At 36.2% G+C, this 25,594-nt stretch overlaps 1 protein-coding gene and 1 long non-coding RNA gene across 2 annotated transcripts; one reads left to right on the top strand and one right to left on the bottom strand.

Annotated features, from left to right (window-relative positions):
• On the top strand, nucleotides 1-25,594 carry DENND2C (DENN domain containing 2C). The gene is made up of 19 exons (XM_053457558.1): nucleotides 1-213; nucleotides 13,788-14,943; nucleotides 15,451-15,599; nucleotides 16,014-16,126; nucleotides 16,242-16,412; nucleotides 17,880-17,976; nucleotides 18,331-18,375; nucleotides 19,432-19,616; nucleotides 19,910-20,019; nucleotides 20,341-20,410; nucleotides 20,795-20,872; nucleotides 21,005-21,145; nucleotides 21,334-21,482; nucleotides 21,625-21,802; nucleotides 22,462-22,503; nucleotides 23,590-23,695; nucleotides 23,990-24,229; nucleotides 24,834-24,920; nucleotides 25,459-25,594. Exons 2-19 carry the CDS (start codon nucleotides 14,153-14,155, stop codon nucleotides 25,488-25,490), a joined length of 2,784 nt encoding a protein of 927 aa, XP_053313533.1. The 5' UTR covers nucleotides 1-213; nucleotides 13,788-14,152; the 3' UTR covers nucleotides 25,491-25,594.
• On the bottom strand, nucleotides 23,155-25,579 carry LOC128475102 (uncharacterized). The gene is made up of 3 exons (XR_008346435.1): nucleotides 25,457-25,579; nucleotides 24,068-24,207; nucleotides 23,155-23,293 (listed from the first exon to the last, which is right to left on the bottom strand). It is a non-coding gene; the product is annotated as an uncharacterized LOC128475102 (long non-coding RNA).

Below are 25,594 nucleotides of genomic sequence, written 5' to 3'. Positions count from 1 at the left end.
CGCAGGGAGTTGTTTACTCTGCTCTGTAATAATGAACGTGTCCCAGGACACTCCTCTAGTCTATTGTGGATCCATTCAAATCAACAGAGGCAACCACTAGACTGGATAACCCAACGGTAACAGCGCCGGCAAACTTTCTTTGTGGACTATACCTCTGAGTCGCGTGGATTTTATTCTGCTTGTGGTTTAACTCTCTACAGACCCATCTCACTAGTAAGTGACTTTTTAAATGCTATGACTTGTCCATACATAAAGAACTGCTTCAACAAAATGGAACAAATTATTATTATTATTATTATTATTATTATCTTTTATTTTATCTAGCCTCGACAATTTACGCAGCGCTTCTTACAATACATATATTCAAGGGGTCTGGTGAAACTAGAACTGACAAACCCATACATTAGGTGGAGAGTTGGACAAATGCATGCTAACAAGCTTTTAGGGTTAATCGATACCTGACGACAGTCCTATATTTTGAGGTACATTCCCCAGCTGGTTGGCTTTTTGGTGTCAGGTGACCCTTGTGACCGCAGAAAAGCTAAGCTTCAAATATGAACCCTTCAGTAAATACAGATTTGGCCTGTCCTTAGGTTATATTTTGGTAGGATTTAAGGTAGACCCATTATGCGAAGTACCACTATAGATGCCAAGTATGACGGGACTGCCCGGCAGCAAGTTGCCCCATGATTTCCTTTTTGGATATACTTGCATACAGTGAAAGTGAATTAAAAGTTGCATTTTGCATCTAAGACTAGGTCGCATTAAGAAAACAATTATATGTATGTTAGATTTAATGACTGTATTAATAATACATAATGCTTATTACTCATACATAATGCAGTGTATAGAAAGAATGGATGATCTGTCCCAATCTATTTAGAAGGAACAGAATAATGGGGTGAGTTTGATGTCATCAAAAATGTTCAAAGAGTTTTGGACTCATAAATGACAATTTAAAATCATATCAAGCCAATAAACATACAAGGGATTTAACAATTTGATCGCATGCAATAGACTAGTACATTAATCCCAGTTTAAATCTTGGAGTAAAACATCTGTTTTCCTTCTAATGCTGCTTATGTTTTTACATTTGAATTAGTAAATATTATTAATGAATTAGGTGTATGAATGGATTGCATGGGTTGTTGAATGTTCACTGATTAATTGTGCTATATGGTGCAATCGTTAGCACAATCTGAGTTTTCTTCCATGTTATCAAGTTGAAGGTAAATTTGCAAGAAAACGTTTTATATGGGATTAATGATCTCTGAAGAATACATACCCTTTGTGTTCTATATATATATATATATATATATATCAGATTTTAAGGTAATAATACAAAACCATTTAAAATGTAAAATATTAAAGAGAATGATGTGCAGCTAAGTCTCCGATACAGTCATTGAGGATTCAGTTTTGCTGACGTCAGCAGTGCTGTAGCAGCTTTGTCACAATGTTACCTTTTTTCCACATGGTTAATGAATGAATTATGGAAAAAGAGTTGAGCTTTTAATGATTTACAGGAATTTTTAGATAACGTAGAAGGAAACACAAGTTTAAACCGGGAATGTCAAAATGAACATACATATAAATATCGATTATTTTGTAACAATGTATTACTTATTTTTGTTAAAAAAAATGTTTTAAAGTAGGAGGCATATATGAGCTAATTGTTACATGATCTGTATGTATTCTACTTATAGGAGATTATATCTCGCCTATAGATAGATACATGGCTCATAATGCTTTGTGCCAGGGTCAACTATAGCTACTTAACTAGTAAACATTCATCCAACGTATCGTAAAGTTTGATTGGCTTTATAAGTAACCCCTGTATTGACCACTGAAGCTACGACTTAGACTGTAAGCACCGGGACAAAGACTGCCTTTCCTAATAAAGTCATACCAATTGTGCCCCATTCAGAAGGTCTATAGACTACTTATACGACAACACTTATTGTACCTCCACTTTTTTATATTGTAAACTAAGTAAATAAATGTTAACACTCGATAATGAAAAATATACATACTAACTGCCATAGTGAGCAAACGATGGTTAAGGAGGACCGTATACACCAAAAATGCTATGTGGCTGTGTTTGATGTAGACGCTAAATGCTGCCTACCTATATCGGAATACAAAGCAGAAGGAATACAGATGTGCACCAGGTAAACCGTCTTAAGAAGTTAGTAGCGTTGGATATATTTTAATGGCATTCTTTCACTCACACGACCCATCTCATACTTAAGGCGAAATAGTTATATCATGCACCTGGCTTTTTCTCCCAGTTGTGTTGCTTGTTTTGTATAATTGGAAATTTCTACAATAAGTGCAAAAATGATAACCTGTGCAGATGTTAGATGTGTGTTATACGTGTGTCCCAGCAATACCTCCAGCATGGGAAACATCAAGGTAGGTCAGATTATCTTTTGTTAAAGGGACACTCCAAAGATCATATTGACTTTAATGCACATGATAACTGAGAGGTCCATTTACATTTTCACAGTGTCCTCTTGCAAATCCTTTGGGGTATTCTGCATTTGCCCCTTTCATGGCTTCCCAGCTGCTTGTCATGTAGACTATATATATATATATATATATATATATATATATATATATATATATATATATATATATATATATATATACTACCAGTCAGCTCCAGTGTTGGATTGGCAGCATGTCTAACAGGGGTCTCCTGCGGCTGGTTGGCCTCAAGCAGGCAATCAGTGGTGCGGAAAGTCGGACCACAGAGGGTCCGGTTTTTAGGTTAAGTGAATGTAATGTGAATGTAATGAATGTTAATGTCCATAAGGAGATTAACTACAAAGCAAATTAACCTTCTGCCTAAGGGCCCTTTGCATATTGAAGCCCCTGCCATGGGCGACAACTCATATTTCACGGCCTTGCATAATAACTGTACAAACAGGGGGGTCCCAAGATGCCCCACCAGGTGGTATTTCAATTTAGAAAATGGGGTAATTCATTAAAATCTAATTATAAGATCTTAAGGATGAACTGCATAAATACTGCATGAAATTCCTCCTGCTGAGAAATTAGTCTTTGGTTGGTGGTAACACCATAGAAGAGAACATGCCTTGGTGGCCCAAAAGAAATCGGCTTTACCATCCAGACCATCTTTGTTTTAGAGATCCCATATTAATAAGAGCATGCATCATTTAGGGCAGAAATATTTTCTTGATAACCTTAAACGGGAACCCGCGCCAATTGTTTCATTGGTGGCATAGTGATTTAGGGTTGGCTGACTTCCATACGTGAAGAAAGGCAATACGTGGCTTAGGTGAGGGATGTAGGGTTCTATTTGTGGCCCCCATATTTACACAATCACACAATATGTTCCATGTGACATAATCGGTGCAATGTGTTGGGAGTCCCCCTTTAAATAAGTTTTAGGATCCAGGGCCAACCAACTAAAGTGGATAAAATGGGTTTTTTGGGGGGGGGTATCAAAGATGCTAATAGATGTCTGCTCTATTCAGGATATACCTGTATTAACAAGTATGGTTATAGTTGCTTCACTTAAATTCATTTCATTTTCAAAAATGATATTTATTTGTGTTTCTGATGAGATGAGTCACACAGGCAAATATGAACAAATGCACAAGCTAGCTTACGAAATGAAACACACATCCGCCGGGTCTGGGGGCAACCAGGAAGGGAATGAATACACACAAAGCATGACTTGGTTGTGTTGATGGATTGCTTATTTCTTTGTTTCTCAAACCGCTTTTAAAGCAACGCTTCCAGTAAATGATTTTGGAATTGACCATGTATGTTGACAAAAACCTTTCCTCTTCAAGTCTTCAACCAAGCAGACTACTTGTCTAATCTCTGAATGCTTATGTGTGGACTACAGTTGGTTGATAAAACAAAAAAGCCAGAACCAGTGGGTTCTATGATAAAATGTCACTAGGTTGATGTTCTTTGTAGAGAATTACATTGGTCTCAGAGAATCACACTTGATGAAGTGGCTCCTGAGATGTTCAAAGCTTAAGTGACTTCACATTTGTCTCTATTCGTATGTTAAACACCCTCTCCTTCTATCCTATTACTGTTATAAGACCAGAAGCATTGAGAATGACGTTGTCATTTGAGACAGGATTGTACAAACTTTTGCCTATGGGCATGTAAACCGCACAAGTGCCCTTTATCAGTAGAAAAGCCTTGAAGCTTATTGGGGGGGGGAGCCGGGGGGTTGATTTGTAACTTTGAACGTGTGAAAGAAGGTCACAGTTTCTATAAGCCGTGTTTTGTAAATTTGTCGGTCACATTTTCCACTACAGTCTATTCACTTAGCAGATATAAATGTAAGATAGTTATACCCGCACAGTGTCATCTGTAAGCTCAGACAAGGTTGTCTTTATTTTAAATGGGAAGCCTCTTTGATTATTAATGCTTATTAATGTAACTTGTAACCACTTTAATATGCATTATGTACATCTGCGTAAAAATAAACATACCACTTGCCTTTGGGAGAAGCTGCAGCTCCAGAGCTTGTTGCAGCCAATCAGTGGTAAGAATGCACTTCCATTAAAATCAAATAATCCTTCCATTCCTTTGCAAGGAGGACAAACCAACTTAAAGCAGACTTAAAGGGTTTAGTGGAGAGAGACTATTTTGGTCAATTAGAATAAAGAGCAATCTGGCTCAGTCAGTTCTTCTTGGAGCTATGGTGATTACACCATCCCTTTAAGTGACATGGTAACTTTCAAAAATGTTTGTTTTTTAAATTCATATAGAATGCCAAATAATATATATTTTTTTAATTTCAGCATTTCAAAAAAATTCAATTCTGAATATTAATTGCACGGGTCGTTAATTTCGCTTGGCATATTTGACTGAGAATTCACACTGGTATCCATAGCTTACTGAACACAATATTGGACACATTTAGTAAAGACTAGCATGATTTCACAGGGACCCAGGAGAGTATATATATATTTTTAAAATATGTTTTTCCGTTATCTGTTATTTGTTTCTGTGTGATTTTTAGAATATAAAGCTAATTCGTGTGCAAGAATGCTGTGGTTGTGTTCGATCCTCATAAAGGGATATAGACAACCTATACAGGGAACACATGAGAGCTCATTATCTAAATGTAAAAAATAGTAACTTTTTGTTTACAGAGAGCTTAACAATTCCACATCTGTACAGTCGAGATGCGAAGGGTCCTATACACAGAAGATACAAGGTGTTGGAAACTCTGCTCACTATGTTATAATCTAAAGGAGCTATAGTTCTGTGTATGTAGTACTTATACAGTATGTGCTGGTTGTAAAAACTAAAACCAATGGAGCTTCCCCTTTAAATACTTTACTGTTGTGAAGCATCCTTTTCACACACCAAGGCTAGCCAAAAAGGGAGCGGGGTTACCTGGCAAAAGAAGACCAGATATGGCTAGAGGTCTACCTTTTGAACATTGATGTATAAACATTCTCACTGTTTTAGTTATTTGTACCTTAGCCAAAAATGAGAAGCAGAGGAAGCCTGTGGTTACAAAACAAATTTTGGGGGTGGTGGGACTGCAATGTATAGTTCAAAGTGCTGCTGGTCTATAGATAAAGGTTATGAATGGAAAAGTACTAAGTGGATACCATTATCTTGTCTAGTCTACCTTTTGTTTTGCAAAATAAACCTCTCTGATTTTGCATCCTTAGATCTGTTTAGAGCTTTAAACTCAATCCTTGGTTTCGTTATTACTGAGATGCCCTGTCTCATAGCCAACTGCCACCAGCCTTAGGGCAGATATCACCTATGAGTTTCAGGGTCCAAGGAATCCTTTGTTGTGATCAAGACATTTGTGGGATGCAAAGACTGCCCCTTTCTAGAACTGTAACACAGATTGTTGTAGTGAAAGGCAAGCCATCAAGTTATAGGCATCTGGGCTTCAAGCATCTCACATGATCACACCGTGCCTTAGATCAAAATAGTCCCATTGTCTTTTCAGGTAGGCCATCTTTACTCCTCAAACCTGTTGTATACATGGTTCGAATTTTGAGTTTATTAGTTGAGATTTAACAGTGGGTCTCCTTGGGTTGACCATTCATAATGTATCCTATTACACTGATAATTTGAATGTTTGCAATTTTCACTGTAACTTCTGAACTAGAGCTACAAAATCTATTGGTCCGCTATAACTAAAATCTAATGTGATGTGATAATGTAGTAGTGGACTTCCGAGGTGCCTTTAAATGAAACATGAATGGACTTTCTTACGTGCATTTTGCACACTAGGACATATAATATTTTCAGTTTTGCATTCATCTTTGCATACTAGGATTTGGAATATATTTTAAACTCTTCTCCTGACATCTTTCCAGACTGGAAGGAAATCATTGAGTGATAAGAAATCATTTTGTTAGTTCCCCTGGTCCTGTCTTTTTGCTGGATGGGCTGTAAAACTTTTCTGGACCCTAGTCACACAATGACTGATCACAGCCTGGGGATAGTGCAGGGAAGCTAATAATTGTAATTAACCCTTGTATGCTGCAGGCTTCTGTATTTAGCACAGGAAGCCAAATGTTGAAGATAAGTATACCTTTTTAACGACCGATATATATTAAATGCCTCCTTGGGACTGACTTATGACACTGAACAGTTTCCCGCTAAAAATCTATTGCATTATCTATTGAAAAGTGTTAACACCGTTATTGAAAATTTCAGAATAAAATTATAGATCTGCTAAAGTTTATTTAATTGAAATACATTTCTTTGTCTAAGTGGAACACACAGCACGTTTAAAGTGTTACTGTTCAGTATGTGGGATAAATGATCCCCCTGACAGGGATAGGTTGTGTAATGAAGTAAATGGATCATTTACACCTCACATAGCTGCACTGTGCTGGTCAACAGCTCTTGCTTCCTGTCAAAAAATGGCCCATGTGACAATTTTCGCATTACTAACCAAATATACCCCATCTTTTAGGATATCTTTGTAAATGTTCAAATGTTATTTTAAGGAGAGCACAGTCCCATGCCAATTGGAACACAGTGTAGGGTTTTGCTGCTATATTTATGAATCTGATCCTTCAAGAGGCCAGAAACACCTGAGACAGTCTAACTGATCTTGGAAGTTTAGCTTGGGTACTAAAGGACAGAATTTTAGCCACATATAATGTCTCATAAAACTCCATTTTTTGTTATACACTTATATAAAGGTAAAGAGAAATGTTTTTTTGTGCAGCCTCCAAAGACAGAATAATTGTTTGAAATGATAGTTCTTGTAGCACCTGCCAGGCCAAGACCAGGGGCAGGACAGTTTTAATGATGTTCTATGGACCTTCACAACCCTTGCCACGGACACTGATGGCCTTCTACAGACACTCTGACTATCCTTGGCCCGGACTGGCCATTGGGCACACTGGCAAATGCCTGGGGGGGCAGTTTAATATTCTCATGAGTATACAGGTATAGCTGTATAACAGAATTGGAGATTTTCTCAGAAAAGTCGTAAGTGGAGACACTGTTCCACTTGGAGGCTTATCCCAGCTTTATCATTTTGCTTATCTTGTTCCTGTATGCCTTAACACAAACATAGCCAAACTCTAATTACTGTGAGATAATGGGGTATTCAAAAGATTATTACAAATTACAAAAGTTGACATACTCTTATATTCCATATGACTTAGCACTATTCTTTTTGGTTTCAGAATGTATTGTGTTTTTGCATGTTCAAGCCCATAATGGGTGCTTTGGAGTATTTTTAAAAGAGATTCAGGGTGAGGCCTGACCTATAATTACATGTGGGTGTGAAGGCATAGACTTCCAAATCAACACAGAGGACAAAGTAGTGATAAGGTGATTACGGATTGATTCATTGCTAAAGAAAACTCACAGTTACTTAATTAGTAGACTGAACATCCCACGGGAGAAATTATATATCTTGACTTACCAAGTTATCACTGGCGTTCCATATATGAATTAGTAAGAGTGACACGTTAGTAATCAGATTAGTAATACACTTTTACATAAACTATTGTACAATTCAGAATCACGCCAATTGAATTTTCTTTTAATTGTATATTATGGCTTTTGTTGCATATTAAAAAAAAATATTGTTGCTATTAACTTCAAGTCTGATGTTTTTAAATATTTTTTTTTCTTTTGGTGGAATTATGTTTTTATTGACTCCCAACTGTAAAGTGCTTTGATATATATCATATCATAATCCAAACACATACAGGGACAATACAAAAGTGCACGCTGATGACCTGCTCATTAATAGGACTGTACAAAGAACGAAAGCGCATCCATTCAGGCCTACTGAAAGGAATGGTCACCTAAAGAATAATAAAGATGTGGAATCCACAGTGGTCGTGCTTTCAAATTCAGTAGATTCCTTTAAATAGGGACAGGATGGTATTGTAGCAAAGAAGAATATGCAGGGTTATAATGGGTTATTAGAACATGATTGTTTATATCTTGTTGATCCAGTGACATTTGGAGTCAGGAAGGACAGATGGAAATTGCTGCGCCATTGTGGTTTTTGCTTAGTCTGAATGAACAGCTGGTTGGGATATGATGTCAACCTAAATTATTATATTGCTGTTTTGTTCCCAACACTTAAGATTAACTCTTGAAGGTGCTGTTCTACCTGCTCTTCTGAATTTAACATCTCTATAACTTAGTACATCATTCCTTGTAATGCTGAATGCTCAAACCCTTCCAAGAAATAATTATTTAAGGATGTAAAATGTCTCATTCATAATTTGCACCTGTAGAATTTGTCACAAAAGCAGCTACTAATGCTGTAGAAACTGTAAAAACTTCTGAAAGACTTATGCGTTTCAATGTAATTAAAACTTCAAGAGAGCGAGTAAAATGACAGACCTGCTAAGGTCTATTTTGCTTACTCTGCCTTCAGAGATTGCAATTAATGTCTTGCGAAGTTGAACAGCACCCTTTAAAGTTCTTTGTAAGCCTTTTTCATTCAATTCACATGGGTGATCCTACATGGGAGCCATATCCATACCTGAGAAATCTATTTATTAAATATATTTTTCTGTGGGACATTCCATTCAAGATCTAGGAACAGAATCATCACACGGGCTATAAACTAGTAACACAACATCAGAGCCATTTAGATGGTAATTGTTACAGAGAAGTGTCACTATGGAGGGCAAAATGAGCTTTTATCAGTGAAATGTAAAGTGTGGTGTGTTTCCAGAATGATAATGTGGCTAGTGCATTTACAGGGTTGTCTGCATGTCATCTCCAACAAATGGCAACTTCTCACATAGGTAAGACTTAAAGACAACAGGTATTAACGATTGCCAGGAAATTCACTATTGAACTGCCCCAAGGGATCTAAACCCATTGTCTTTGTGACTTAATGTGTTTTGAAAAGAAAACGGTGACCTGACTGGTCATCGGAAACATTGTGTGATGGCTAAAGCATTTTCTTAAACACCTATATAACTTATTTGGTATACTGGTCAAATATATTATTGCATAAGGCTACCAAATGTCTCATTGAGGCACATATAAAAACTGATCTAACTAATTTAAAAAACCTTATTTAACTTCCAAGTTAATGCATCATCTGTAACATTATTCTTGGTACTGTTGAGTGCCCAAAACCTTTCCATGTTCCCACGTAATTATTTAGTCTGTAACATAGTTGGATAGCTCTCTGGTGTTAATGATTGCTCTTTTAAATTGAATGGAAGTTAGTTTCTGCATGTTGAATTAATTAATCTGTCTTAATTAAGCAGTATTACTATCATCAACAGCCAGCTAAAGCTTTAATAATGGAAGCTCAGAGATCAAGGAACTTTAGATGGATCAGAAGATCCTTGAAACAATGATACTGTCTACTAGCACCCTCTTTAGTGGTAATGAACCATTGCTTTGTTTTAACACCCACATTTTACTTTTGAACTTACTCTTACTTGATTTCTGAGAAATTTGCAGTGTGAGAAAAGAGGAATCAAAGATCATGTCCTAAAAATAAAATGACTACATACAGGTTCTGCAATAGCATGGGATTCTGGGAACACTTACGCTAAACTCATGACACTAGATTTGAAATGTAGATTTGAAAATATTAAAACTATGCATTGGTACATTTACATGATATACTATATTTTCCTAGAGTTCTGAAACAATTTGGCTTGATGACTGTTATTAGGATAATTTAACCCATATGTAATTTAATATCATAATTTTAGCTAAATAATTATTCCATAATATATCTTGTGTGTACCAATTTTTTTCTAATAGATTCTATGTAACCTCTTGAGAAAAAATGTCCACTGAAAATCAAGAACACATTTAAATGACTGATGACATAAGTTAAGCGTCACTGTGAGATAGGATCAAAACAGTACTGGCAAAGTCAGCAGCACAAGAATCAAAGGCATGTGCCCTTCTGCTGAATATACACTCACTGGCCACTTTATTAGGTACACCTTGCTTGTAACAGGTTGGACCCCCTTTTGCCTTGAGAACCGTCTTCATTCTTCGTGACATAATTTCTACAAGGTGCTGGAAACCTTCCTCAGAGATTATGGTCCATATGGAAATGATGGCATCACGCAGTTGCCGCAGATTTGTCGACTGCTCATCCATGATGAGAACCTCCCGTTCCACCACATCCCAAAGGTGCTCTATTGGAATGAGATCTGGTGACTGTGGAGGCCGTTGGAGTACAGTGAACTCATTGTCATGTCCAAGAAACCAGTTTGAGATGATGTGAGCTTTGTGACATTGTGCATTATCCTGTTGGAAGTAGCCATCAGAAGATGGGTACACTGTGGTCATAAAGGGTTGGAAAGGGTCAGCAACAATACTTAGGTAGGCTGTGGAGACAGGGTTAGACCTAGTTTGACTTTTATAGTATAGGTGGGATGTAGAGAAAAATTAAGGAGAAACGGTGTTGGATTAGACATGTGGTGTTCCGTTGGCCAGAGATTTAAGAAATTGACCCAGAGTCCTGGGGAGCAGCTCTGTGCCAGGAATCTCTAGGGTGTTATAGGTATGGTCTCTTTTAAGCTTATTCATTTGTAAAAGATTCCCTTTTAGAAGGTAAAGTGAGCAATGACTTTAAACAGGGCCAACTCTTCTCAATTGAAGCTCATTGGTATTGATCTAATCATAATGTATAGCGATACAATGGAAGAACTTGTTCATTTTACGTATACAGTATTCTCATACAAATTACAATTATTGCTACTCTGTGTTACGTTACTGAAAATCATGTGTAATCTAATCTCTGATTGGTTTCACAATCAGACATTCAAATAAATGGTTTATTTTGTTAAAAGGGTTGGTTTATTGTAAGAAGATGATTTTTTTGCAGATACGCATCCCTGTCATGAATCATATACTCTGTATGCAGCTGCTGCCACACCTGTGTATTATTTCTCTGGCATCAAAACTGAGTTTTAGATCATGTTTATTCTTGTGGGGAATTTATTACTCTCTGTGGAAAACTATTTCAAAGCAATTCCTGCATATCACACAACAGGAAACCACGCTCTCATTTTTACAGTGCATCATCATGGATATGGGGGGGTAAGATTTCCATAACAAATGAAAAATACAATGAGGTAACATAACTATTACAAGGGTCATTCCAGGGAGTGGCAACCTCTGCCCCCTTGGTTGGTGTGGATGTATCTGTAGATTGTTGAGTATGAGTTCAGGTGTCTGTATGTATGAGAAAAGCACTATCATTGAGCTATCTGCATTCCTCTTTTAGTTATTGTTTCACTAATTGTAATTGTGTAATTACTTAGTATTTTCACTCCCTCACCATTAACTTAAATATATTTAAAGGGACAGTACATGGTTTATGTACATTCATGAAATATCTCATTTCTCGGCATTTATACAAAAATAATAATAATAATTAAAAAGTAGTAGTCTATTAATTTTGGCTATATATCTTTATCTATATCTTTGGCTACATATCTTTATCTATATTCTGATTGTATAGGCCAGTGGAGAATATCTTATTGTGCTAGTTGTGCCACGCAGGTAGTTATTTTTGTATGGCTCTTGGTTGCTGTTAACAGAATCTTTTTAAATACTTATTGGATATTGCCTCTTCTGGACTATTCACATCATGGTTTTTGCTAAGGTAACCAGATGTCCTCTTCAACAAGTGGCACTGCCCCAAAACATATACTGCACATTTTTTGGTAAGTTTCACACATATTAACTTAGTATAATAATGTACCTCAGATGTTAGCCACTCAGACTGATCAATTTGAGTATAGTTTCAACCTCTGGCCATTGGGTTTAAAAACTTGTAATTTCTGGGATAAACTTGGAAAGTTCCTATTATCATATAACATTTTTGTTTTAAATGGGCTAAATAACACGGGCATATGAACCTTATGCACATAAATCCATTCCTTTAAAAAGTTGGAGAACATAATTCTAAGATATTGTGAAATGTGTTAAAAATAGCTGAATGCACTGAGATTGCAATGATAACACATGTTATCCTTTGCATAATGTAAGTACATGGCATCATATATAAAACAACCTCAGCTGAACAACAGTACATGACATATTACACGGTGTCATGATTTATTCAACAAAAATAAAGCCTAAATGGAGAAGCCGTGTGAAAAACTAAGTACACCTTATGATTCAATAGCTTGTAGACCCATCTTTAGCAGCAATAACTTGAAGTAATTGTTTTCTGCATGACTTTATCAGTCTTTCACATTGTTGTGAAATAATTTTGGCCAACTCTTTTTTACAATATTGCTTAACCAATTTGTCTAAAAATGTATTTAAGCCAAAAACTATATTCATACGCATTCCAAAATATCAATAAGCTTGGTTAAAATAGTATTGTATTGCAGACAGTAATTTGTCGAGAACAGGTTAGCTAAAAGAAATAAAAGCATATAATTTAAGTATGCGCTTGTACTGAGATTTCAACTTGTTTCCTGTGAATTCTGATGGATTTACATTTTTGCTTTTTTTACAGTCATATGTCATAGTAGGGAGGAACCAGTTTGATATATTGGCTTTTTGTATGTTTTCCGTGATTTTGCAAAATATTCCATCCTTTCCATCCAATGATTCCTGTCATTGCTAATTATTACTTTTTTAAGCTTTTGTAATGAAATTTGCAATGAATTCATATAGCCATTCAACTTTTTTTTATAATATTGCTTACCTGGCAATTCTATAATTTCCAATACATGTTAGCTACTGTTTCTTTAGTACTATTAACCTTTTAATTAAGCACAATCTGAAACAGTATTTTTATAATGCCTGAGATGGCTTGCTCCTCTGGCAAGTAATGGTTAAACAGCAATTTAATTAATTAATTTAAATAAAGATTAACTTTAAACAAAATATGAAACCCACAGTAATCGCTGGCTGCGACGTGGTTCTGCGGGCTGCGACGTGGTTAAGAAAATATATCCCCACAGAAACTACCTTTTGTCCTACTCGATGTCCCAATCGAGGCAATGTATATGTCCAGTAGCCAACAGTAAAGAAAATAATTGCCTCTAATGTTTATTTCTAAGTATACATACAGAACCTAACTTAGTTTATTTACAGTACAATAAGCGGAAGCAGGAAGAGTTGGTTACAATTGTCTTTACAATAATCTTTCCACTTTGCTTTTATTTTTCATGCTTTGTAGTTCTTTTTTTTTTCTCCTTTGCGTATGTCCTTCACAATCCGTTAAATTTGACGTATTATCCCTCACGTAAGAACACTGCAGTTATTGTTGCTCTTGTTAGAGCCCTTATCTATAGAACTCACTGTGACAAAACACATTTGTTTTTCAGAAAGACAGCTGTGGCTACACTATCAAGAGCGGCTTAAACAGCACAAAGTGAACTGTTGGAAGGAAAAGTCCTGAACAGAAGAACGTTCTGGACTCACTGAAAGAACAGGGTGAAAAATCGGCACATAAAATAGACCTGTTCATATATAGCCTGTGATTATCGATTCAAAGTAATTCCCAGCTCTGTTTTGTGACAGTGTGGCTACCAGCATCCATACCCTTTAGTGAAGTGGTGAGCGGAAATATTGTCTTGTTTTGCTGAAAAAGAGACAGTTCCCAGTACCAAAACAGTTTCAGAGACCACAAGACTTGGTGGATGAATAAAGCCCTGTCGCAAAGCTGTACCATGGAACTTTTATAGGGGAAATGCCTGTCATGCATACCATGGGAAGCCCAGAATGTGGCTTGTCCCGTTCTGCTTTACAAACCCTCTCAAGAAGCCACTGCAAAAACATCAAACAGAAGATCTCCCAGTGGGAGGGGAGAAGCATCACTGGATCATGTGGAGACCTACTGAGCGAAAAGCCATCAAGAACCTTCAGTAATACATTTGCAAGGTCAACTGCAGAGGGATTGGACAACAGGAAACATGGATTAAATCATACTAAACATTTGGGTTTGGATTTTAGGGAAGAAACAAGGGGTGATCTATACGATGGTGAAAATAACAGGTTGGTCAATGAAGAGGCAGAAAGCCCTACTATTTATGACCAACAGTTTTCAGACCCAGAGATGGACCTTCCTCCTGGAAACTTTTACACTTCTGCAGGGATGTTTAAGAAAAGCAACTATATTTCAGAAGAAGATTTAACAGCGATGGTAATGGAATTTAAAAGGAAAAGGGGGAAAAACATTTCAAAAGAGAAGGAACTTAATTTGAGAGGCCTTGCAAATCAGATCACTATTATGAAAAGCATGGAAAATATTTATTGTGATTCGGGGCATTTAAACGCTGCTCCATCTATAAACCCAGTCCCTAAACCCCGAAGGACATTTCGCTATTCCACAGAGCATCGCCATGATGAGCGCAAGGACAATCACCATCATCGAAGGAGACGGTCCGTAGACGAGAGTGATACAGAATCTTCTGATCCTTCTGCTCCTCCTTCTGAGCCTAAAAAGCCTGGAAACAGGAAATTAAGACCGAGATCAAAAAGGTCAGCAAACCAACTTTACAAATAGAATGTGTTTTCTGAATAACAATGCTGCAGAAATACCTATAAATATATATTGTATGTAAGTAGTTTAAAAATAGTTCTTAGTAGGCATGTTTTAGCTCTCTATTCGAAAATATCCCGTTATCCTTTTACTGCTGCTTCATTTGTCATAAGATTAATTAGAAAAATGAAATTTGTGGCAAAGTTTAAATAGTAGTCTTATCACCATAGTAACCAAAACATTAGCTCAAAGAGCACGAATGGAATAATGAGAAGCCATCGTTTCTTAAAAATGACACCTATTTTTTTCCCGATGGAATACAAACTTCCATATGGACGAAAAGGGATATCTTTCTGTGTCTAAAAGAGTAGAGTTGGTATGATTGATAGGTCCTTTCAAGCTTTAAAAAAAACTCACAAAGTACATTATACTTATTTGGGATTGTACTCGTGTTTACATTGCATGGATTATAGGTTGAATTACTAAAAATAATCTTTCCTCTCTAGGAAATCCTTTGAATTTGAAGACGTCCAGACTTACAGGCGTTTCCTACAAAATTCAAACCACCCTCAGATCTCTGAGGAATCTACAGACCATTCAAGGCCTGCTGTGTACCATACTGTGTCTGAGGAAAACATCTACGAGGATATTATGTGTAAGTTGTTAACTAAAATCCTCTATATTATAGAAACCGCTCGTGCATCCTCCTTCTTATTTTTCCTTCTTTCGAGGACATGAATGTTAATTTTAAATACAAAAGCTGAAAAAAATGGCCCATCCTCCACCAGGGAAATATTTGTGGTTCAGTGATCCAGAGTTTACCTAGACTGGGAGCGAAAGAAAGATGGATAATGTGCAGAATGTGGCCGGGTAATGTAACATCCCAAAGAACAAAGACTCCAGAGAACCACAGTGTTCTACAGAATTGTATTACGATAATAAGGTTTTGTCATAGGCCATCCCCTGCTCCTTTTAACACAAAAACGTATCTGGCTTCCCGAAAGTCCGTATCATATGCCTTTTTGTCTTTTACTACATCTGGTATCAAAATATCCTGTTTTATTCCCAGATCCAGTCAAAGAACACCCTTATGAAGACATCAAAATCTCCCCCCTACCTTTGTGGAGGGCACCATCTATATGGAAGTTGCCACCTCCAAGATGTACTATCAAAGCCCCTAAGGTAAATAGGGATACATGCCCTGTATATACAGTAATAAAATATTCATATACGAATGTTTATCAAATGTATGCATGTATCAGGCATCAAATGTAACTTTCTTATGTGTTCCTTTTAGATCCCATCTAAACCAAACTTTTTGAAAAGGCAAACACTGGAACTCAAAAGCACAAAATTATACCTTCACAAGAAGACACCAAAGGATTCCACCCTGCCAGTCACACTGATGGAATGGAAGATTTTCAGAAGTGGAGGAGATACAGCTAAGAAGAGAAAGAAGTTCCCTAGGGTATGCCAATGTTTTCCATAGCTTTATATGAGTTTTACATCAAAGGCAAATACTAGCATACCAGATTTGTCTGTAGCAAGGGTTGCTATCTTGTACGCCTCACCGTATCTACTGTTTTTAGAGAGGTCACCGCTCCTACCTTCTCCTTCTTTTAAGAGACAATAGGTGTGCTTTCTGGCCTCCAGTCCATTTTCTTGCTTTTAATCGGGTGGTAGTAGAAGAGGCCTCTCTCTCAAAGTGACACTTTCTCAAAACACAATGAAACTCAGCTGCATATGTTAAATCTTTCAAACCCGTTAAATTTAAATACTTAGAACTTCCACTCAAAGGCTAGTGAGTTTGTAATCAGGCCTTAACTATAGTCCAGGTTTCAAATATCAGTTCAGTAAATTATCGAACATTTTTTGTGTGTACAAAGAACGCACCATGAGCTTTTGGAACACCGTATAGGAGGATGTAATATAGAGGTGTTTTAGCTTGTACTGTAAACAACCAGCATTGCTAAGTGCTAACTAAACAACTGTTAATGTTTTAAATTATTATTATTATTTATTGTTTTATATAGCGCCATCAAATTCCATAGTGCTGTACAATGGACAGGACATAACAAGTAGTATGTAACATAAAAATTTGACTTACAGAGACAACAGGTGAGGAGGGCCCTGCTCAAAGGAGCTTACAATCTAGAGTGTTAGGTTTATCTTTAAGCTAAGCTTTATCTGTATGAAATGTGGAACAGCATTTCATACAAAATTCTAAATACAAACATGATTCATATTTTCCTATACCTAGCCATAGATCACCGGAATGCTTTGGGGTCACCTCATTTTAATTGTTTGGGGAGGGAAACCCATCGTGTGTTTTTGGTTCATACTGATAAAAACCACCTACAAAAGCAAGGTAACAGGATGTAATTATATCAAACAAGCAAACCAAAAAAGGCCTTCCTTCCTCCAGAGCTCGTATTAGTCATGCATCTCTGTTTATGCACTATATATATTTCCAGTATGGAAAAGGGCTCTCTTGTGACCTCTGGTGGGAGCGAGTTAGTATTTTGTTGCTTACATGTGTGTGTGTGTGTGTGTGTGTGTGTGTGTGTGTGTATATATATATATATATATATATATATATATATATATATATATATATATATATATATATATATGTATATGTATATGTATATATGTATATGTATGTGTCTTCTTAAGTTCAAAAAAAGATTTGATACTGGGTAATAGAAAAAAAAAAATAACAGCAACATGTCATCTAGAATGTCCTGTTACCGTATGCATCTAATATATTTTATACTATGTTTTATTTTCATGAATGCTCAAGAAGAGCTTGATACCCGGGGCTTATACCACTATATACTTCCAGATTATAACGTTTTTAAATAACGAAGCTGTGTATGCAAAATACTGTGTTTTATTCATTTTAGTTTCTAAGACCATTATGTTTTCTTTGCAGTTGGTGATGAAAATACAGGACATCTTTGAGGCTAAACGAGGGAAGAAGAGGGTTAAAGTTCAGACCTATGTGGGTCAATTCACTCCTTCCTCAAAAGGTACACGTAGTTTAGGTTAGCAGTTATGATCTCTTGGTTAGAATACCAGCTAATCAGGCTGTCGGTTGTAGGGTATATAGTATAAATGTCTGCAATTTCAGCAAATTATATATTTACAAAGTGTTAGGAAAAAAGTGTCAGTTCATTGCAGATGCTACCCTGAATTTGGGATAAAAAAGATTAATGGATTTTGCAAAAAATTATGTTAAGAATAGGTTCTCCTAGTTTCTCTATCTATAATCAAAATAGTGCATTATACCTATTTGTATATATGTTACTCAACTATTAATATTGTAATATAATACTCAAGGCAACATTCACCCTCATGTTTGTTTTTTTATTATTATTATTTAGGAGAAGCTAGTGAATCTGAAAGTGAAACAGAAGATCGCCAGAGAAGTAAGCAAACAATTTCCACTATATTGTGATATATTACAACATGAACTTCCCATTATTTGATGCACCAGAAAGTAAAGTGAATTTCCAGTGATCACATGGAGATGTAGGAACACCTTTTATACAACCCATGCTTGTATGAAAACTAATGAGACTCCTCTGCCCAAACCTTCCCACCATGACTGGTAGTAGTCAACTGAGGATCTTATGTTTTTCATCTTTAAGTTCAAGTGATATCAAGACAATAGGTTATGAAATCTGGGAAACCTGGTTTTTCTGGGAGGGCCTGCTGAGTTATCATAGATGTAGAACATTAACATGTGCTCACCTGAAGCTTGGGTGGGTCCTTCCTAATCCTATGACGCCTATAACAACAAATGTTTCTCAATCCTTAAATTACAAGGAGAGCATGGCACCAGAATTTCTTTAACATCTTTGGGTTCTAAGGCTCCTGATCAAAGTCAGCGATGCAAGCAGTAGATCTAAAGCTAGCAGGAGACATCATTGAATTATGTATGCTGTGGTCCAGATGAATCCAAGGAGTAAACTTGAATTTGTTCTTCAGAGTATACCTACCTGTAGTTCACATTTACAAGAGTCCTTTGTGAATTGTAGAGACATTGTTTAACATATTGTGTTGCCTGTTTTAAAACAACACCAATTTTTATATTATTAATGTGTTCTAGCTCTGTTATCTTAATCTACTACCCCCGCAAATCCTTATCTCACTGCCTTGTGGTAAACAATAAGAAGATTTAGTGTTAATCACCCATATCAAATGAAAGTCTATGGAGGAAAGGATTTCATTGAACAAGCATGGCTTTATTACCATTGCCATAAACAATGGATTTTGAGCTGGGAGAGTCACCCAAAATATGATGTCTGTAGATAAATACAACATGCTTTTCTCCAATCGTTAATAACATTACTTTGCACAGTACTGTATGTGATGCTTAAAGAATAATAATAATAACAATGTGTCCATGGTGCTTATGAGTTTATTAAGTAATACATTAGTTTATACTGTAAACCTAATAAGTTCCATTTTTTGCTCTGTAGGACACAAGCGTTTGACTCACGTGCAGAGCTCATTAAAGAGGAACCCTCATTATCAGACCCTGGAGAGGGACCTCATTGAGTTCCAGGAACAGCAGCTGTTTGAGCTCTTTGTGGTAGTCTCTTTACAGAAAAAGCCTTCAGGAGATGGTTACATTCCATATATAACCCAACAATATCCCAATAAGGTAACATGCCATCAAATTTCTATGTAACCAAAACCCTATCTCTTCAATCTAAAGAAGCTGAGGCTTCCCGTGTACCATGTTTCTCCTACATTTGATAATGTAATGTCCAGTTCTCTTATAGCTCAGTCTGCGTTGATTATTGAATTGCATTCTGTAGCAAATTGTTGATTGGCATTTTTTCTACCTAATGTAAATATAGGCACACATTTTTGGGGTTGTGTTCTAATAAGTGATGCCTGTTTCTTCAGTGGAATGCATCACTTTTATTTATTTTCACTTATATGTTATAACAGAATGATCAGCCACTTAGGCAATCCAAAGACACAGAGGAAAGACTTAAAGTCATCCCACAATTTTGTTTCCCTGATTCCAAAGACTGGGCTCCCACCTCAGATCTGAAAAGGTAAATACTGAAAAGGTTGTGACATGCGAGATGTTTCTTGTAACGTTCAATATACAAATCAGCCCCCCCCATTTGTCTTAGTTTTTTTTATAATTGTCAATATTGTAAGCCATTTTGTATGTATATATTTAGCATTAACAGATGTACACTGTGCTTTATATGATAATAAAGTAGATGCACAATAAATGACATTGTAGGGTATGTGCAGAAGTCATACAGGAGAACAGTAGGTAAGAATACATTAGGAAATAAGTCCCTGTCTCGTAGAGCTTACAGTCGAATTAATATGAATCTATTAAAACTGTTTTAACATTCTTTCAGTGAAACTTTTTCTTTTGTCCTCACTGGAGAAGATGGAAGCAGGTGGTTTGGCTACTGTAAAAAGCTTTTGGTGAGCACACATTTATTTATTATAGCTTTGGTTACAACCAGTAATATTTTACTTAATGAATGCATAACATCTCAAATATAGAGATAAAAAAACAGACACAAAAAATAATTATTATATATGCAAAAAGTGATTATGTGTGTAATATTTGCCTGTGTATCCGCTTTTGTAAATAATAATCTTTCTTCACGCATAATCGTATAAGGTATAAGCACCCAATGAAATGTTGTGACTGTTGATACTGCAGAAGCATTGCTTTTTTGGCAAGAAAGGGTGTTAAGGGTATACATGAGAAGTTATTGATCCAAGTTCCTGATGCTTTTAGTTAATTTAACCCTTACAGTTTGCAGTTACTTCAATGTAATAATTTTTCCTTTTTCATTGTAGCCACAGGGCAAAGGGAAGCGGCTGCCTGAGGTCTATTGCATGGTTAGCCGATTAGGCTGTTTCAACCTCTTTTCTAAGGTAAGCTTATTCCAGTTACCATAACTATACCACAGATACAACTTCTGCAGCTTTTACTAAGACATTGCTGTTTTGTTTCATTAAAAATAATATGGGAATTGTTTTAATTGAATAGTATTTTTTTGTTTAAAGATATTGGATGAAGTAGAAAAAAGACGAGAGATGTCGCCAGCTCTGGTGTCTCCTTTCATGCGCAGTGTCATGGAGGCTCCCTTTCCGGCTCCCGGACGTACAATAACTGTGAAAAGTTTCCTGCCGGGTTCAGGAAATGAGGTATTTAAGCTGCAATTTTATAGTATTTTTGTAATATGTAATTACATTCATGTAATTATTACATGTACGTGAATTAAACAACGATGGGTAGATTTCAAGCAGATAGTTCAGATGTAAAACATAAGGTTCGGATCATAGACTATAATGTTTTTGTGTATTTCTAATGAAACCTTTTTTCTTCTTTTCAGGTCATAGAGCTTTGCAGGCCCATGGACTCGCGTCTCGAGCATGTGGATTTTGACTGTTTGTTTAACTGCCTAAGTGTGTCTCATCTTATCAAGGTCTTTGCCTCACTGCTTCTTGAGAGACGAGTTATCTTTGTAGCTGATAATCTCAGGTGAGGTCAGGGGCAAGAAACCAGCGATCATGAGGAATCCCGATCCTCCCGCATGCAGCAAATATGCAGAAAGTACAAAATGGCTCAATCTGTGAGATGTAATGAACGGAAACATAATCTTGCTCTTTCTCTCTCATTCTAGCACCTTATCTAAGTGTGCACATGCAGTGGTTGCCCTGCTCTACCCATTTACTTGGCAACACACCTACATTCCTGTTCTGCCAGCTTCCATGATTGATATTGTCTGCTCGCCCACTCCTTTCCTAATTGGCATACTCTCCTGCTCATTACCTCTGCTAAGCGACCTTCCCATCGAAGAGGTGAGTGCCCTTGTGACATACTTATTTAGGACAGTTACCAAAGTGTAACTCTTGTCACCATCAGCCATGTAAGATTCCTGATAAGAGGACTTCTAACAGAACTCCAGGCTACTGGGAATTATCGTATGCCTTGGGATACAAAGAAAACATAAACACATTTTAAATATGTACACTTTTTGCTGCTAAATTTGGCTTGTAAAATAATCTTGTTTAAAGTGTACCTCTGATCAATAAATAACACCGCATCACTTTAATGTAGAATAAAATAGGACATAGGGATATAGGCTACAAATATGGTGTATGTGTCTAGTGAACAGTTGAGGACCTGTGGGCATGTTACAAGTTTGGCTAAATATAATTTTGTTTATATATATATATATGTATTACTGTATATGTTTATATATATTATTTGCAGTTAGTAACACATTTTGTTATACAAAGGTCTACTAAAAGATTCCTTCTGCAATAAATTTTTTGTAAATTGGCTATAATGAGATTATAGCTAATGAGTGAAAGTCACAATTATAATAGATGTTTTAATTGAATGTTTAACGTTTCATTTAATTATCATTTCATTTAATAAACGTTTAACTTAACTGACATTTAACAGAGAATGTGGCAATCTGTTAATGTGTCCCAAATTGATCTTCCTCCTCCAGGTACTAATAGTTGATCTCTGTGCAAACAAATTTCTTCAACAGGTGAGTCCCTTTTCTTCTCATCTCCTGATATCATTGCAATTAAAAATGCATTAAACTACCTGCTTCCAGAAAAGTTAAATTAATACAGATCATGTCCTGGTCTGTTTGCAAAGACTGAAGTTGTGTAGGTCTGGTCTATTGTAATGAACCATGTATGATTCAGTCATTTAGTTAGAACATTTATAAATGGGCTAAAGGACTTGATATCACTAGTAATGTGTCAGATATTTCGGTCATTTAAGTAGATAGGGAAGTGGCCGTCATGGCAGCTGAAACACCAGGGAATCTTAGAAGGTTTCATTCAGAAGCGGGCACAGTGTTGGAACACACAGCACGGTGTCTGACATGAGACCTTTTGCGGCTTGTGTCCAAATCAGATAACCCAAATAAACAATTAAGCTAACTACTGAGGAGGACATCCGCAACTGTTTTCTGTTCCCATGATATACAGAGTAATATGGGTGTGCTAGACTCCGTAGGTGTATCAAGTCTGGTCATTATGGAGAAATAGGTCAGTTGTTTCTGGTTTGGCTTTGCAGGATATATGTTCCTACCCTGTAATTATACCCCAGGCCTTTGTATATTGGCTACAGATTTAACTCCCATTTGACAGCTCTATTTGGTACCCAGAGCATTCTGCCAGAATTTGGGTGTTGACCGTAACAATTTCTCACCATTCCAGTTTAATCCACCCTTATGTATAGCGCACAGAGCACGTATTCTGTGTTCCTCCGGGCATGACCATCCCATATGAGCATTGTTTTCCTGGCACCAGGTTCACGTGTAACAACTAAAAAATAAAACATATATTACACATATTCATCTGCAATTCAAGTTTAAGAGTTCTGTTCCACAAAATACTCTAATATGCGAAGCAGGTCTACTTAGTTACCATTTCTTTCATCACATAAAACTTTTAAGAAGCTTCCTCAGATTGTATGGCATCAACTTATCTGTGTCTACTTTTGTAGAGCTAGGACTGGTATTTCTAAAGTTGCATTTAGGTACAAAAGTATTTACTTGAGCAGGGTAGATTCTGCCTACCCACATTAAGAAAACTGCTAACTGATAACATCCCATCCACAGCTATCAGATGAAGATGACATATTACCTCACAAGCTTCAAGCTGCATTAGTCCAGATCTTGGAGCAGAGAAATGACATCATATATCATGAACAGCATTTCACTGAAGGTAAGTAGGACCCATACACTTTAACAGGTCGGTATTTATATCCCATGTGATTCCACGCTCCATTTCATGAAATAAAATAAAAATAAGAGCTGAGTGTAGCTTGGGTAAAATGAAGTTGGAGGGTTGGCAAGAATGAGCTCCCTTGTAACGATGCTCTAGTCAAATGCCCAGGAAATTCTACTTCTGTGTTGTAATATGAGATTAAAACCTATATGTGTACTATGTGAACAGTACATAAATGCATAATAGCCTAAAGAAATAACCCAATTTTCTGACCACTCTTTGTTCCCACAGAAGATGTGACCTTGAACTCTCTGGTAACAGAAGCCTTTGTGTGGTTCTTTGTGGAGATTATGGGACACTACTCGTTACACATGTATGTGAATGAAAAGGGCGAAAGGGTCTTCCAGAGAGATCCCTTCCGAAAATCACACACTTCCCGGAGCATACGTCAGTTTCTTGATCTTTTTATGGAAACGCAGATGTTTGCTGGATTCACTCAGGATCGGGAGCTGCGGAAGAGTGGCGTTAAAGGTAAAGATAATTGCATGTGGAGTTTGAAAACCAAACTACTATAAAGGATCAGTTCTTTATGTTGTACACACACATTTCAGATAAGCATTAAAAATGACTCGTACTATCGATCTTTTTTGACCTTTGCATAATTCATACGCTTAAAACAGAACATTTGTCCCAAAAGTATATAAAACTTCACTTAAGGAAAATGTCAGAAGTATAAAAAAAATGTAGATTGCATCTCTGACTTACATGCGTCAAGCAGATTACTCTCATTGGGGTTTATTAACTAAAGTTGTAGTTTACACAAGAGTTTACTCAACTCACCAACTTTATTATGTATTAAGAGGAGCCAGCCCTAGTGAGCTTCTCCTACAAAAACAACAAAACTGGCCCTGCATAATGAATTGGCCTGGTGATTGGGCAAATGTTGCAATGTTGAATTAGTATTAAGATCGCATTTTTTATATGACCATTAAAACAATAGTAAGTATGAGTTAATGATCCCACATTCAACTACACAGACATTTTTTAATTTGTATACTTTGATATGTCATTTTTGTATAATACTTATTTCCATTAAAAAATTCTCTTTTTAAATGCTGTTTTCCTTTGAATTTAGGTGTTTTTGAGGTGCGAGCCATTGAATATCTAAAGACCCTTCCTGAGACAGAGCCTAGCAGTGTCAATAAATTTTTAAAAGGCCTGAGTAAGTTCAATTCAATCATTTATGATTCTTTTTGTTTCAAACACCTTTCCTTAAACCAATATAAAAATGATCAGATTCACATTTTGATATATATATATTCATAAACAGAAATAGTTATTTGTGATATGTCCATCAATGGTAAACAGTACTCAATCAAAATAACACTACTAGTTTGTAGTCTATTTAATTGTAATTGTAATTTTTGATGGGGTCTTTCTTCAAAAATAGACAGTGTTTTGTTTTCTGTTCTTTTTTTTTTATTTTAACTAATTTATATTCAGTATGTTAATGATGTAATTGTTCATAGTACTCGTTTAAACTTAAATGACAAATGTTTTTCTTTAGCCGTAGATTAGAGACGCTTAAATTATTGCAGTGTTAAAAAAAATGTATGTTTTCTTTTTTATTATTAAATAATGTCATTTCCACTGTCAGATGGATATATAACATTTATAAATGAGTAAAAAGTCCCTAAACCTCAATAGCAATAAATCTTTATTAGTAGATGACATCTGACATGCTTTTATTCTACTTACAGGTAGCAAAATGAAGTTTCTTCAGAAGAAATGAGCATCTGTATTGTTACACCATAACTAGAATATAGTGACTCCGAAAAATATGTCGGAGCTGAAATGTTGTCTAGAGTAGCTGCAGAATCATCACAAGGTTCCTGC

The sequence above is a fragment of the Spea bombifrons genome, chromosome 2 (genome assembly GCF_027358695.1).
Source record: "Spea bombifrons isolate aSpeBom1 chromosome 2, aSpeBom1.2.pri, whole genome shotgun sequence".
Lineage (NCBI taxonomy): Eukaryota > Metazoa > Chordata > Amphibia > Anura > Pelobatidae > Spea > Spea bombifrons.
Note: the sequence above shows the minus strand (reverse complement) of the source record. Positions and strands in the feature narration are given on the sequence as shown.